The 15,605-nt window shown below is 38.4% G+C and overlaps 1 protein-coding gene across 1 annotated transcript; it reads right to left on the reverse strand.

Annotated features, from left to right (window-relative positions):
* Positions 1-1,460: 1,460 nt before the first annotated feature.
* On the reverse strand, positions 1,461-13,971 carry LOC134534192 (heparanase-like). Its single transcript, XM_063372352.1, has 9 exons — positions 13,685-13,971; positions 12,735-12,948; positions 11,853-12,013; positions 11,105-11,278; positions 6,970-7,186; positions 4,198-4,331; positions 3,354-3,535; positions 2,180-2,427; positions 1,461-1,719 (listed from the first exon to the last, which is right to left on the reverse strand). Exons 1-9 carry the CDS (start codon positions 13,686-13,688, stop codon positions 1,557-1,559), a joined length of 1,497 nt encoding a protein of 498 aa, XP_063228422.1. The 5' UTR covers positions 13,689-13,971; the 3' UTR covers positions 1,461-1,556.
* Positions 13,972-15,605: the final 1,634 nt, after the last annotated feature.

Genomic DNA, 15,605 nt, shown 5'->3' on the forward strand with positions numbered 1-15,605 from the left:
TAATCTTTTATGACGTCTTTTGTAGCATGTTGAAACGCCTTTGTTGTTTGAAAGTTGAGATATCTATCACTTAAGCACAGTGATATACCAAGAAGGCCAATGTAGAGAGTGTGAAAATGTTAACTCCCTGTATCTAATAATTGGGCGCAGGGTGGTGATTTAAAAAGTTTGAAAAAATATCTTTAGATCGAAAACTACCACACTTTTTTTTGTTTTAGTTTTCTGGTTCAGAACAGTTATAAATATACCTATCGACTGTCGTTGAGTTCTGGGACATTCTGTATATTTGCATCGGAACTTCCAAAAGAAATAATTGCTTAATTTAACATTATATATTATACAGGTTGGGGCAAAAGGTGTATAGCGGTATTGAATAACTATTAAAAAAAATGGAGTGACTTACAGAAATGAAGTTTATTTTATTAGAATAAGTAAAACTCCCTTTTTTTTTATCAAGTTCGGGAGATCACATTAAGAAGATGATGGGTCATCAGCAGTGATGCATTGATGAAGGTGATTTCGAAAAGATGGTCGGGGCAGAAAAGTTCCTTCCGTGTAGATGTTGGCAGGGGCGTAGCCGGGGGAGGGGTGGTTTAGGGGTTCTAAACCCCCCCCTCCTTATCCACCATTTTTTCTTATCTGAAAGCAGGTTAGCTAAAAGCCAGGGTGTCTTACTGCTATCACCGGCCACTGCACTGGAGGGGAAGAGTAAGCGAGCCCTACCGATTCTCCTTCCCTTCCCCTACCCCTGTCACGAGCAGAAGCTATAAGGTTGTGATGCAGTGACGGGTCCCAAGTTTTCAAATATCTTACACTTATTGTATTTAACCAGCGCGGTAATTATAAGCAGGTGGTGACTGGGTAACTCTTCAAGCTAAAGCTAATTGTTCTCAGGAATAGGCCAGTTCTGCTGAAACCCAACCATTTTTATTCCTTTTTTTTTTTTTTTTTTTTTTTTTTTTTCGTATTGTTGAGCTTCGACCATGATTTATGATTTTGAGTGGACGTGGATAAGGCACTTGGATTGATTAAAACATATTTAATTAATTTCTTACTTCATCACTCAAAAAAATTTTTTATTAAAAAATTAATAATATTTTTACCATTACAATATTTAAAGTTAAGTACCGAAAACTGCTCAAATAGCACTATTTTACACCTTAAAATCCCAATTTTTCCGGTAGAGGACCCCCGGACCACCCGCTTTAATAAGGGGGGGGGGGGGGACCATGCTTCTTAACCACCCCCCCCCCCATTCACAAATCCTGGCTACGCTACTGGATGTTGGGCATTTGAACTGTCAAAATTTATTTTATTATTCAATGTCCGGAATTTTGTAACCTGAGGCGCATGCGTGGAGGGTAACAATTTTGAAAACGTTTTCAGAATTATAAAACTGATATTCAAATTCAAATAATGAATGCATGAGAGGGCCTAAGCAAATAAAAACAATATACATAAATGATTTACTAATCAGGAAAAGTTTATTGCAGTCGTAACAAAACTACGCCATGTTGCTAACATATGTATCGAGTCCCTGTACGCATGCTTCGCCGCTACTGCTGCTTGCAAGCGGACGCTTGCACGTCTTCCAGCACGAGGAAGGCCAAGGAGAAAGCAGGAAGGCGGAGCGCAGACGCCTCCACCGACACGGGCTGCAGGGTCGGCAGGCTGTAGTTCGCCCCCAGCTCGAGCCGTTTGCCGTTCAGCAGCACCGTCCTGAAGGAACAACCCCAGCATTTGAGCATGGCGCGCACTCTCTTAGCTAGCTGCAGAGACAAATGCCACTAGTGATGGCCAATTTGCCTAACTAATAAAGTAATAAATACGTCAAAAGTTCGATTAAAAGAAAAATTCAGTGATAAGAGAGTAAAAATTTATCTTTTTGGATTCAAGACTAAGTATAAAATGCCACACTTTCGCTTCCCGACATTGTAGCAACGAAACGTTAGGTTATATAAATAAATTAAGTTATGATATTTAGACCGTAATATTCTAGACTTAGTTACATGGAGACTTCAGTAAAATATGAAGGTTTTAAAAACCCCAAAGACCATAATGAGTTGACCAAAAATCTTGAACTACAGTTTTCTTTGAGCTACTCTCGGGCAATTTCCCCACAATACGTGTGTCACGTGTCAGTGGTAATGGCCGCGGCCAGGAAGAAGGGGCCACTCACTGCGACAGCAGGCCGGACTCCCCGGTGAGCACGTAGGCGGACACCTTGCCCTGGGCCGAGCGCCCAGCCGCGCCCAGCCTGAGCTGCACCTGCACCTCCTGCGAGTCCAGGTTCATGCCGAACAGCAGCACGGAGCCCGGGGAGGTCTTGGAGCACTGCGCGTACAGCCGCACCGCCCCGCTGGGCAGGGTGGTGTTCAGCACGCCAGTGCCCACCAGCTTCTTGTACAGCACCGACAACCACCAGTCCTGCGCACGTCGGAAACACGTCTTTTTGAACCAATTTGTTTCGAAGTTGGCGCTCAACCATGGAATGCAGTCGGTAAACATTTCTAATTCTAGCCGGCCAATTTGTTTATTATGTTTTTTATTTAAACTTTGTTCTTTTTCTTGGTTGATTACAATTTATTGTATATGCCAGAATGTAACAACCAACTGAGTATTATATTAAAATATTGTCCCAGTTATAAATAAAATTTAATTGTATCAACTTTAAGTACTGTAGTGTGTTGGTTCAAGGTTACAATTAAAGAGTAACTCAAACAGTTTTAGATAAGCGCACGCGATAATATTGCTTTGTTGTATTCTCACTTGCAGCAGAAAATACTGGCTATCTTCCCAATTAGTATCGGGTAAACCTGTAAAGCATTATTTGGCAACAGAATGGAGCCTCACCCCATTGGAATCTCTTTTTACGAGAGTGGTTTAATGTCGTAGTCCCTGACCATTGGATTGGTCATCATGGTCGAGATGACAGAGCTCTTTTTCGCTGGCCTCCGCGTTCAAAGACAAAACGCAACTTTTTTGCCTTTGGGGCTTTTTAAAAGATAGTATCTACGATCTGCTTATACCAATTGATTTGCCAGAGTTGAGACAAAGGGTTGAAGAGTATACTGATTCCATTACTCCGGACTTGATAATCAAAGTATGGGAAGAATTGGACTTAAGGTTGGATGTGCACCGTATAAATAAAGGTGCACATATTGAACATAGGTTCGTTTACCTTCAATTTGGAGTATTATTTGTTGTAAATAGTCTAAATTAAAACTGTTATAATATATAATTGAATCTGGGACATTCTTTCATGAAAATTCTTTACATGAGCTCGAAACTCAACCGGCTACAACGTTACATACGGTACCACGAATTAAAAAAAAAATATTATGAACACTTACAGGGTTGGGATCCAAATTGTCTATGTTGAGCAGGCCGTACTTGTTGCCGTATATGTCCTGCCTGCAAACCACGTCCACCCCCAACTTCGCCGCGAGGGCCAGCTTGTCCAGCCACATGAAGCCATCCACAAACTTGTTCGAGATGTTGGCCGCCCCGCCTTTGTAGGCAGAGCTCGTCTCGGCTGCGATCAAACGAACACGCAGCCTTGCAATCAAGTATCAAGACCGCTAGAGTGACCACAAATTATTGAATTAATGAACTTCATGAACTGGCTTTTGGGTAAAGAAAGTTGCCAAAAGAACATATTGGTTTCAAAAGTTTTTACGCCATAACAGTTTTATATTGTTTACTTTTTAAGTATGACACATTAAGTAAAATTTCCAAGTGCATAACATAATGTCTATTTACAGAATTATTACAGTTGTAGTAACACTCAAAAATAAATTAAATACTTAACTAAACACGAATGGCTTCACAGGTGAAAACTGTATCAACCAATAATTATTAATGTAAGGTATTTCACTAAACTTACTATGTATCCTTTAACGAGCCAAATGTTGAACACTTAACGATAGAGTACTATTATGGCCTAATTTTTTTTGGCATCTTTCAGTTACAATCGCTTACCCATAACGCATTGTCGACACCAAGGTAATTAAATGAGAATGCAGCATTGCCACAATTAGTTGGTGAGAAAGTCCATATTACTACAGCAATGATGATGATGGGAAACGAGTGATTCGTCCAATCAACCACAGTAGCCTCTTCCCCAACTTAACTCACACTCATCTAATTACGAGGTGTAAGTTGCTAGTTGTTGATCATGTATTTAAATATACTCACACAGCCAAAATGGGGAGTTCGTGCTCGTGTTGACGAGAAGTGCCTTCTTTTCGTTGATGTACGAAATGAGCGTGTTCAGAATTGTGGGGTTGTAAAAATCTGTCACCTTTGCAACATCCCCTGCTACGTAATAACTGTAAAAAAAACATAAAATAAGCAAATTTAAACTCTGTACTTAACTATAATGAGATGAAGGAGACAGTTTTAGTTGTTTAACACAACGCTGGAATACCTGATTTAGCCATTAATTACATATACTAACATGAAAAACCAAAATAGGTTCACCGACCTCCGTAAAGCAGTTAGTTACACGCTGACTTTTTAATGCGATGGGTTCTGGGTTCGATTCCCGGCTGAGGATGTACATTTGTATCGTCTGAATCGGTCAAAATTTTGTCGAAATCAGTGAAACTGCCAAACCAAAAATACTTTACTGTCAATAACATATCAATAATTAGGGATTTTCAGATAATTCATGACGATTTTTTAATATGAAAATAAGGTTACGCAGTGGTAAAACGTTAAACCCAGTTTCGAATACCAGTACGTCCAATTTGATTTAAGTTTTTCCGTGTTTTCATGAAATAAATTCAGATAGATGCTCGAGAGGTTTACCTATTATAGGCCATGGCTGATTCCTTAATAAATATCCGTAAGTTTGACTATGGCAAAAGTGTAATGCTAGATGAAAAAGATAAAGACATGCCTAATGCTAATACTATAGTACAAGTGAGACTGCATAGCTGGAGAGTTCTAGGACAGGCGGCATGGTCAAAGGAGCTCATATAAGATGGCGTCCGGCTCAGCACTCCGCCACTAGGAATAGAACTCTGAATTTCTATATTCTTCAACCAAAACGTTTTCTCTGTGTAGCGATCATGGCGTTCGAGGACCTTTTGTTGTAAAGTGGCCAGTTGGCTGGATCGTCAAAAGGCACGCAAACCGGTCTATTTTATTAAAGGTGGCCGATCACCGAGAGTGTTTAAGAGCCATTGCACTTTCCTATTGAGGTATAGTTTCATGGTTTCGTTTTTAACATGTGAAAATATTAAAAAACAGGTGTTTTCACAGCCATTTTTAGGTACCTTGTTTAAAATTCGGCATACATTATAAGTAGGATAGGAGCGTGCGGAGAACTTTTATCTTTAAAATATCATCTATAATTAATAGGGTCTCCTCTTAAAAGTCCCATACAGGAACGTAACCCACGCGTCAACTTCACGCCAGTTCTGTGCCTAGCACATAGAGGCGATGAGGGGTGTGATGCGCGAACCAGTGTCTCCCTTACACGCCTCTTCACTCTATGCGCCAGGTGCAGAGCTGACGCACAGACTTCGTTGTTGCGGTGAATCTTTTATGATGGAATATTAAAGATAAAGGCGCCTTGCACGTCCCTATACTACTTACAATAGGTACCTACTGTGTGTTGAATTTTTCTTGCCTAAAAATGTCCGTGAAAACACTGCCTTTTTTTACTTTTTCACTGTTTTAAAAAATACACGTTATAGACGAAACCATGGAACAAAACCTGCATGGAAACATGCGATGCCTCCAAAATGCTATTCGTAGTCAGACACTTATTGTATACCTTGAGCGGTTTGTACATGGCGCGTTAACACCTGGAGCTCTGCATGCCGTTCTTTTGGCTACCACTATAAGGAGGTTTAGGACCCATCATCTTGGGTTTCTCAAAACTATTTAGTATATTTCTAATTTTTATTTATTCATCCCAATATTTTGGCATGTCAAGGCTTAAATATATATCTTGCACACATACTAACATGCTCTAGTCTGTAAGTGCTGCGAAGAAATAACTTATTATTGCATGCCTACTACTACAGCTGTCCCGATAATCACACCAGATCACAGGTGTTGACTTCAACAAGTAGCCAAAAGCTAAGTTCTATGCCCCGTTAGACCCCCCAAAAAAAAGTAACACGGAATCTTTATTTCAAGCGGAATCAGAATACTTGGAATTGCAAGATGGTGAAGCCCAATTCCGCTCAAAGCCCAACCTAGCCCGTGGCCAGGAGTTTGTGAAGGCGGAGGTCCAGTGAAACAATTTTACGAGCAAGTTTTCTTTATAGTTGAATTTAAAAAATAAATATTGATTGTTACACTTAAACCTCAGGGAATGGTAGACTTTTAGAACTCCCAAGTTCAGGCATAGAAATTTAAGTAATGTATTTGCTTGATAGAAGACAACTGAACAATTATATATTTTGGATTTTTTTGTTCTTATAGCAATTATTTGATGATTTCGCCCAAACAATTCAAAAGTTTGTATGCTGCTTCTGTGTATGCGGGATGTCGGGCCATAATTGGAAGGAAACACACTATTACAGCCCACTAGATCCTTCTACAATAATCTCCTTGTATACATTGGAGCTAAGTGGCCTGTGTTTGTGCTTCTTCTCGGGTATCGCGGATACAGTGGCGTAGCCAGGTTTTGTGTATGGGGGGTGTTAAGAAGCATGCCCCCCCCCCCCCCCCCCGTATTAAAAAGGGGGTCCAGGGGTCCGGGGGTCCTCCCCCGGGAAAATTTGGATTTTAAGGTGTAAAATAGTGCTATTTTAGCAGTTTTCGGTACTTAAATTTAAATATTGTAATGATAAAATTTTTATTAATTTTAATATGAAATTTGTTTGAGTGATGAATAAAAAATTAATTAAAGATTTGGTGCTAAGAGAAGGGGGGGGGGGTTAAACACCTTAAACCTCCCCCTCCCCCTGGCTACGCCCCTGTCGCGGAAGGGCGTCGGCCGGGACTCACTGGTGCGCGGACACGACGCTGAGCGAGTGGTTCTGCGCCTTCTGCGCCGCCAGGAAGCGGCCCAGGTACCAGTCGGAGCTGAACACGTCGGGCCCCACCAGGGCGCTGCCCCGGAACCCGGGGAACGAGTCGAGCAGCGACCGCAGGGAGGCGAAGTCCGTCGCCAGCTGGCTGGTCGTCACGTACTGGTGGTACATAGCGCTGAACAGGTCCGGCTCTGCGGGCGACAGTTACTGCTCCTCTCATCCCTAGTTCGTGCCTGCACTTCGGGGGCACACCACACTGTTAAAGCAGTTTAAATGATTTCGAGTAGCACTTCACTTAATTACTCTGAATTTTTGACACATCGTAGATCTTAGTGTTGTATGCTACTAGAAATAATGTCAAACGGTGGTCAAGTTAATTTGGGCCCAAAATTGGACATAGTGTCTTATGCCTCCAAGGTACAGATATATATAAATATATATACACATACACACACACACACATACAGAGTCTCAGGTTATAATGCCCCAACTCTTGGAATCCAGTGCACAACTCAAAAGCAAAAACAATGCCTTGGAAAAAAAATTCAATCATTCAGGATATATGTAGGTATCTCCCATTCTGTGTTTTTTTTTTCATCTATGAGCATTCACTAAGAACTGATTTTTTGGAAATGAACTCCCAAAAAATATGCTGCTGAATTTTGTTGCTCACAGCAACCAAAGAGCTGTAAGGTTTTGAACGGGGGTGGGTACGAGACTGTTCTGCCTGCAGTCTTCTGTAGCGAAGCACGGGTGTATCGTCAGCTAGTATGCTTGTATAGGCTTACACATAATGAGTCTGAATTCAACTGAAAAACTTCGACTGTAGGTTGGTTCACTGCGTTAAAATAAGTATGTTTTCAACTTAGTTCGTCAGATTAATCCAGTAAATATAAGTTAAATGATTTTAAAGTAGCAATAAAATTTTGTTTCATAAAAATGTGACAGTTCAAAGTTGATAATAAATCAAGTGTCGGATAAGAAAGCAGAAAACAACTAGCATGCATGTCTGAACCATCAGACAAAAATTAACTTAAGCATAAACATGTGAAATATGAATAATAGAAAGGCGAAGTTGCATCTTTATCAGGCGCGTAGGAACCGGGGGGGCGACCCAGGAGACTGCCCGGCCATAACATTTCATGGCCGGGCAAAGTGATGGTTTTGCCCGGCCATTGCATCAGATGAACAAGAGGCATTGTCTTCATTGCAATGCTAAGTGGTTTTGTGGGATTTTCTTGTCTGTGCGTTACCTTATTCTTAAAATAAATTAAGACCTTTCGATAAGTGTACAGGCACAATAAATACGGCAACTGTTCTTGTTTTCTTCTAAATATTCACGTTTCACAGTGCTGATAGCGGAAATATTATTGTGGGATATAAGACCAGTAAATGATTCCGCTCGTTGCAGTAGCTTACGCTCCGTTTTTGTCCACCCTTGTCTACCTGACCTTCAGACCCTTGCATTCACCCCGCCTCGTTTCTACCTAAAGGTAACGACCTGACGTGCAGAGCGCTTTCCACATGTCATCATTCAACAGCTGTACGTCTTGCTTTTAAGTCCAAGAAACTTGTTAGCCGTACTACAGAACTGTTTAAAATAAACTTATTTATCTATAGTATCGTGAGTGAGTAGTGTGGAATGGCTGTGATGAAAAACATTTAGGGTTTAAGGAGAAAATTTATAACAGTATTTTAATTTTTGCGGCGTACAATGACTCAGAAAAGCATCAACTTTTTCTTCAACAACCGTTCTGCACAGTCCTGCAGTTCATCACAACCACCGCCTAAAAGGCTGTAATGCCTGTGAAGACAAAGATCCTAAAGAAGAGTTGGATTCCTTTAACTCAGGTATTACTTTTGAGCAGTTTAGACCGAGACAAATTTTTACATGATCTCGAAAACCATATGTAATATACCTATTTAACATTAAAGTTTAGTATGTCGGTACATTATTTTTTTTCCGCTCGTCGCTCGTGATTATTCCATCGAGTAATAAAAAATTTTCTTTGAATCTACAAATCATTGAACAAGAATTTATCAAACAGATTTGCAGTTATTTTTAAGCATCTTCGCTCGCCTATTCTGTGGGGTTCGCATTTTAAACTTATTCTTAAGGGGAGTCTGACAGTAAAAAATTAAAACATTGACTTTTTTAATTTTTAATACCAAAATAAAATTTTCACTTTCCTGAATAAAATTATATGAGTGTTATTGCGTAAAGCTATTTTCCATCATTAATTTTTTATTTTCTAAAAGTTGAACTGCATTTTTTGAAAAAATTAATTTTTGTGACTTTTTTATTTTTAAATGCTAAAAAAAATATTTTGACTTTTCTGAATACATACAATGTAAATACTTTCTAGTACTCCTTTAAATAAAAAATATAACGAGTAGTCAATTTTTAAAACTTTGGAGCCTTAATTCATATTTAGTTGATGTATAGACCTTTCCTATATTGACCTAGATTTATTAAGTCTGACAGTAAAAATAAAAAAAAAAAATAAAAAAAGTTTATTGTTCATTTTTAATGTAAAAATAAACTTAAGTCTTTCATGAATAAAATTATATGATTGTTATTGCAAAAAGGTTTTTTTTCCATTTATATTTATTTTTTATTTTTTTAAGTTGAACTGCATTTTTTGAAAATTATTATTTTTTAACTTTCAAATTTTAAATGATAAAAAAATATTATTTTGACCTTTCTGAATACAATCTAAATACTTTCTAGTACTCCCTTCAATAAAAATATATAATGAATACTGAATAGTATATTTTCAAAAATCTGGAGCCTTACTTGAGATTTGATTGATGTACCGATAGACCTATCCAACTTGCCTTTTAAATGAATTCTACGAGGTGAAAACTGAAAAGTGAACACTGTTTTGTGATGCCGAGCCTTAAGTAAATTTGTTATAAAAAATTAGTTACAATTTCTGCTAGTAGTACATTCTATTTTTATGTACGAAAGATGCTTAAATAGCACCATTTTTCTCCTTACAATACAATTTTTTTTTCTACCGGGGGAGAGCCCCCGGACACCCCCATTGTTAAATCCACCACTTATAATGATAGGTACTCTCCTTTGCCCCCCCAATAAATATTTGCTTCCTACGCGCCTGATCTTTATGTTACTATTTTTGTATATAACTAGGTTAAAATAATCTGCTGAAACAAAACATAATGTTTGAATAAAATTTTTATTTTCACGTAGAAGACACAATGTTATCAGAGCATATTTAAAAGTGATAGCTAATCGAAAGATATGGCACTTAAAATTACTTTATTTGTTAAAGTGCCTATCATAGTTGTTTAAGTAGTTTTATGTCAGATAAGGCTTCGTGATAAATTTGTGTCAGAGTAGAATCCAGTTAATTATGAAAAAAAAAAATGGTTTGGTTTTTCGGCTGCAGGTGATACATTAATTTAACAACTTGACTAGAGTTACTTGAAAAAATATATTAGTGGCTACAAAAAATATTTTATAGAGTGAAAGTTCATACAATAATTATGTCTAACACAAATCTGGTCTTGCAGTGTAATCTAAGATATTACGAGTTTATTGTAGGCTGAATTAACATTGTACTCTTTAAATAAAGCAGTTTTAACTCAAAAGCTGACGACTTTTTTTTTTAGCGCTTTGTGACTTTGTTGGCTCCATTTAGATTCAAATTTCGTAGCCAATCACATTTGACACATCTGTAACGTCAACGCAACCAAATTCGCAGACGCGACTGATTTATATCGCGTTTTGGGTGCGAAGTAACTAAAAAGAGCATCGGAATTTTGTTTTTAAATGATGGTTAGATTGGTACATTAATAAATTTATTTTTAGTATATTTTCAAAGATTTTTTCCTACATTTATTTGTTTCATTTTTTAAATATGTTTCGACAAAGTAATTTTTTCCGAATGAACTTAAAATTTAGTTATGGCTGAACATATTTATCTCAAACACATGGATGTTAAAAATGTAAATATTAATAACTGTAGTGCATATCTAATGACCAGAAACATTCCCTCGCTCTATCGTGATTCCAACATTACAGACGACATCAGAGTTCTGTTCCTCTCAATGCAGTCGCCGCTGGCTGAAGACAAGTCTCTTACCGTTCCCCAGCTGGAAGGTGATGTTGCTGTAGCCTTGCTTGCTGGAGAACTCCAGCAGCTCCTTAGCATTAGCGGGATTCCAGGCGGAGCCAGTCCTGTGGAGCGCGTTCAGGCAAAACACGAGTTTGAGGCCGGCTTTCCTCACGAATTCGTTGATCAGCTTCCATTCGTTACCTGAAAAAAAAAATGCATACTCTTTTCTTAAATTCTAACAGAGTCATAGCAAGAAAAACAAATTTTTCAGAAATTACTTGTCTCTAGCACATACCCAAAGAAAATAAACAATATGTGTGTATTACTCTAAATGCATAATCTGCATGTATTATTAAACCTGCCAATGCCATTTTGACTGTTTTATTTCTATAGCTTTTCCAAATCCAAACGTAGAATGAAAATTTAATTTAATTATGATATATAGGTATAGTTTGAGATATAACCTGACAGCATAATTGCCCACATGTAAGAAAAAGACATTCTTGGACGATAAACTAAATTTACTCGCCAACTTAAAAACCACAGCTTTTTTGCCCACAGTTTTCATCATATAACATAGTCACATAAAACTCCTGCGCTCCAGACCATGTGCAGTTTATGTATTATTATTGGCTGGTACCCCTGCTGAGATTATGGAACTCCTGCCTCTGCGCATTGTGTGCGTGAGTAAGGTACAGAACTCAGCACCCACAAGGAGCCAGACTCCAGAGCAGTATGGCCGGGTAGCAAACTGTAACCAAGAACACCCAAGTACCGGTCATGTAGAACGTTGCAAAGTCCCGCGTAGAATCCTCTCCAGACATCTTCCCTTCCAGCGACGAGCTCTCCTTGAACAACATCGCGTCGCTCACGGTGCCTCCAACCCGCATGTAGGCTGCTGTCAGATGTGAAGCCAGCTTCAGGAATTTCTCATTCCTGGAACAAAAACCACTCTGGATGACATTCACGAAACTTATTCGCGTGGCCTCAAGAGTCATCGACAACAATATCGATAGAGATAAATACATGAAACAACTCAAGTAAGATGATAGGTGAAGGAGTCAGCCATGGTTCGGGAGAGTTTTTGGGCAACCATTTACCATTTTAAACCCAAATCAGGATCAATGGATCAGTATTATAATTCAGAATCTTCCGAATGCTAGTGCGATTTCACTTGTTTTTTTGTATCGCTAAGAAAGCTGCCCATAAATATTTTGATTGTCTGAAGTCATATTGGTAGTAACGTGGGGAATAGTTTTACCTGACTTTTATCAACACACACAATATAAAGAGATTTCGTGACAATTTTTCGGACAAACATGTTGTCCAAAATACTGTAGCTTCTCCATATTCCTATGGCTATTTAACTTAAGACGAATCACGGATCTTCAGTTGAACATGATGCTGTGGTCTTGCACAGAAATAGTGCTACAATGCATATTTAATTTTAAAAATGCCCTATATATAGTGCCAAACTGTATTGACAAGCTGACATATCACACACATCTTTTCATGATGTGTTGACAGGTCACTCATCTCATGTGATTTGTTTTTCCCCGTCGTTCCTCATGTATCCATTCTGCAATTTTGTGATGTGTTAAATGAGTGTGACAGTCCATCCATTGTTCCATGATATGTTAAATGACTGGTCACTCACCTCATGTGTTTGTCCACCCATCTATCCATGATGAATGACGAGTCCAGGGTGAAGCTCAGAATACGCTCGTTGGCTCTGCGCACGAGAGAAAGAGCGGGCGCATCCAGGGTGACCACAGCGACGTCTCTGGGTTCATGGGGAGTCGCCAACACTTGTACGACACCCATGTTCAAGCCTAACAGCAGCGTCGCCACCAGCTGCTGCCAAAACACACCTGTGGAGCACGAACAAAACAAACCGTAAGCTGCACAGGGAGGTAAACACTAGTTTGGGTCAAAGCATGTGTGCATTTGTGTTTTCATACAGCAGATTCGAAATCCTCCATATCTACGAACCTGGGGATATTTTACAAGTTTAAGGTGTGATAGAATGAGACCATCAAGGAGGAAACTGGCACACCGGCTTACGGTGTGAAGGGTTCTGAGTTCGAGTCCCGGGTAAGGCATGTGTGTTATTCTACATACAGCAATTTGATCAATGATACGATAGTTAAAGGCTTCGAATAATAAATAAATGACCCTAAAATTTAAAAAAAAAAGTAAGGTGGCACAGTAGTTACACACCGGTTTGCATTCCAGACGACACGGGTTCAAATTTCAGTTCGACCATCAGAATTTCAGTTTCCCATGGCTTCTCCAGATGAATATGGGAAAGGGTTATTGCTACAGTCAATGGCTGATTATCCCAAACATTCCTGAGATGTTTTTTAAATAACTCGTAAACAATTTACTATATAATAAATTCATATATATTAATTAATCAGTTACGAGCTATCAAACTTAAAAAGGTGAAACGTAATTTTAAATTCATGCTGTTAGGTAAGCTGTAAATTCGAATCAAGAGAGCTGTGGTTATCTCTGCGGTATGCTTAATCTACTGCAGTGAGGCATTCTGATATTTTAATTTGCAATCAACATAACGATACAAGATGTATGTGTCGGTCTACTTACCCATTTCTGTGTATTTTTCGTAAGCCGATAAGCTTACAGTATCACAGAGGAACCTTAAATGGTAGTAGACGAGTGTTAAAACAAATGTAGGCCCACAGTTCAATTAACTGTGATAAAGTTCTGTTGATTATTTTTTTTCTCAATAAAATCATGCCACAATGTCAAAAATTATCACAACTGATAACACTACAGATAATAAGTTCTGTAAGATTTGTGGCACAACCCGTGATAAATGAAGAATATCTTACCAATTTACCTTCATCAGCCCCACTTAATTAATAGTTATAAGTAATAGAATATAATAAATAAATTATAATTAAAAAATAGAATTTATTGCCTGCAAACTCCTTTTGGGTTTATATTTTCGTTCCCTAATATCATACGTCCAAGTTAAAACAATGGCCACATTTCCACAACAAAAATCACTACGACCAAAAAATTTCACTAATATTTTGTGTGGAAATCATTGATATCTATTGCGTCTGCTATCTTGTAAGCGATCACGCAACTAGCAATCCTGTTAGGCCAACATAAAGTATGCATAGATCCAACCCATTGCTTAATGTTTTCTACCAGTACACATGAAAGAATAACTAATTTCACTGAAAGAAAATTACTTTTTAATTCAGGTTAATGAAGTCAATAAAATCACAACATAGAATTATTCTATTAGGAAGATTTTATTCTGATCCTTATTAATAAAATACAAATAATTGGAATTTAAGTTGGCTTGAAGTGTTTGTTCCAGCAAGTCCGTGAGACCACGTGCTTCGCCGCTACTGCTGCTCCTTGCAAGCGGACGCTTGCACGTCTTAAAATGGGACCAATACTAGGGAGCTACAGTTAGCCTACAAGTTCATAAATCACAAAGAAATTAACTGCTGGTGGTGATATTCCTGTTTAGGCACCATCTCATACGCTAAGTTGGTTAATTAATTTACTTGTCATTACTGAGTAGAGAATTTCTTGCAAATATATTTTGGTGGCTCTCTTGAAAGTGTTGTTGAGTCACAAATACTTGATATCAAGCCGTAAAAAATTACGTAAATTATCATATCTATGAACACTTTTTACAGATTAGATAATATTTAGAACATATCTAATGTGAATATTTAAAATGAAAAAAAAAAATGCAAGAAAAAGAAACACTTATAACGAAGTGTAAGAGCCAAACCCTTAAATGAGATAAAATAAGCTGAGCTGCATTATTTTATGAAATAGCCTATATTTTGTAAGGTAATATAGCCTGTATGACAATCTAGCTTATATTTTTTATGCTAGTAGCAGTAATGTTGTGTCTAGCAGACAGACAGATTGGTATTTATTAGGTACATACAGTGAAGCGTTAGGATCGCCGCTTCTTTCAAACACCGCGCGTCTGCGCGGGCAGCGGCTTGTCGTCCCCTCCTTCCTTCCCCCTCCTAGTGTATGCCTGCTTGCTTCTCCCCTCTCCTCCTCCGTTCGGCGCATGTGCACTGCGCGGCACATATGTTATAAAAGCAGACGTTTTCGATTTATTCGGTCTTGTTCTTATTGTATCAACTAGCTCGTCAGACCTATTTTAGTCTCTTGTGAGAGCTCGAGTGGTTGTTAGCCAGCATGTAGTCAGTCACTTAGACTTTAACTTTGTACGACGTGCGCGACCTCGGGGGAAAGAAAATGTAAGTTGGAGTAAGGCGGTGGCCCTTGCCATAATGTAAACGTTTATTGAATTTTGTGTGTTTTGTCTAAATTCCTTTTCGATCACAACCTGGAAAATTACTTTTGGAAATCATGTAACTTGAATAAATTTAATTTAACTTCAATTGTTTGTAACTGTTCTCCCCTGAGTCGTCGACGTACGTAAAACGTAACATAATTATTCATTTTAAGATAAAGTAACTTACTTTTGTAACGCACGTAATACGCATAAGGCAGTGGG

This window comes from Bacillus rossius, chromosome 7 (genome assembly GCF_032445375.1).
Source record: "Bacillus rossius redtenbacheri isolate Brsri chromosome 7, Brsri_v3, whole genome shotgun sequence".
Lineage (NCBI taxonomy): Eukaryota > Metazoa > Arthropoda > Insecta > Phasmatodea > Bacillidae > Bacillus > Bacillus rossius.

Excerpts from the sequence above, each read along its gene's own strand:
- LOC134534192 (XM_063372352.1), bottom strand. Across the intron at positions 7,187-11,104 it reads CACCTTCCAGCTGGGGAACG|AGCCGGACCTGTTCAGCGCT; the intron begins GTAAGAGACTTG and ends TGTCGCCCGCAG. Across the intron at positions 1,720-2,179 it reads GAGTCCGGCCTGCTGTCGCA|GACGGTGCTGCTGAACGGCA; the intron begins GTGAGTGGCCCC and ends TTGTTCCTTCAG.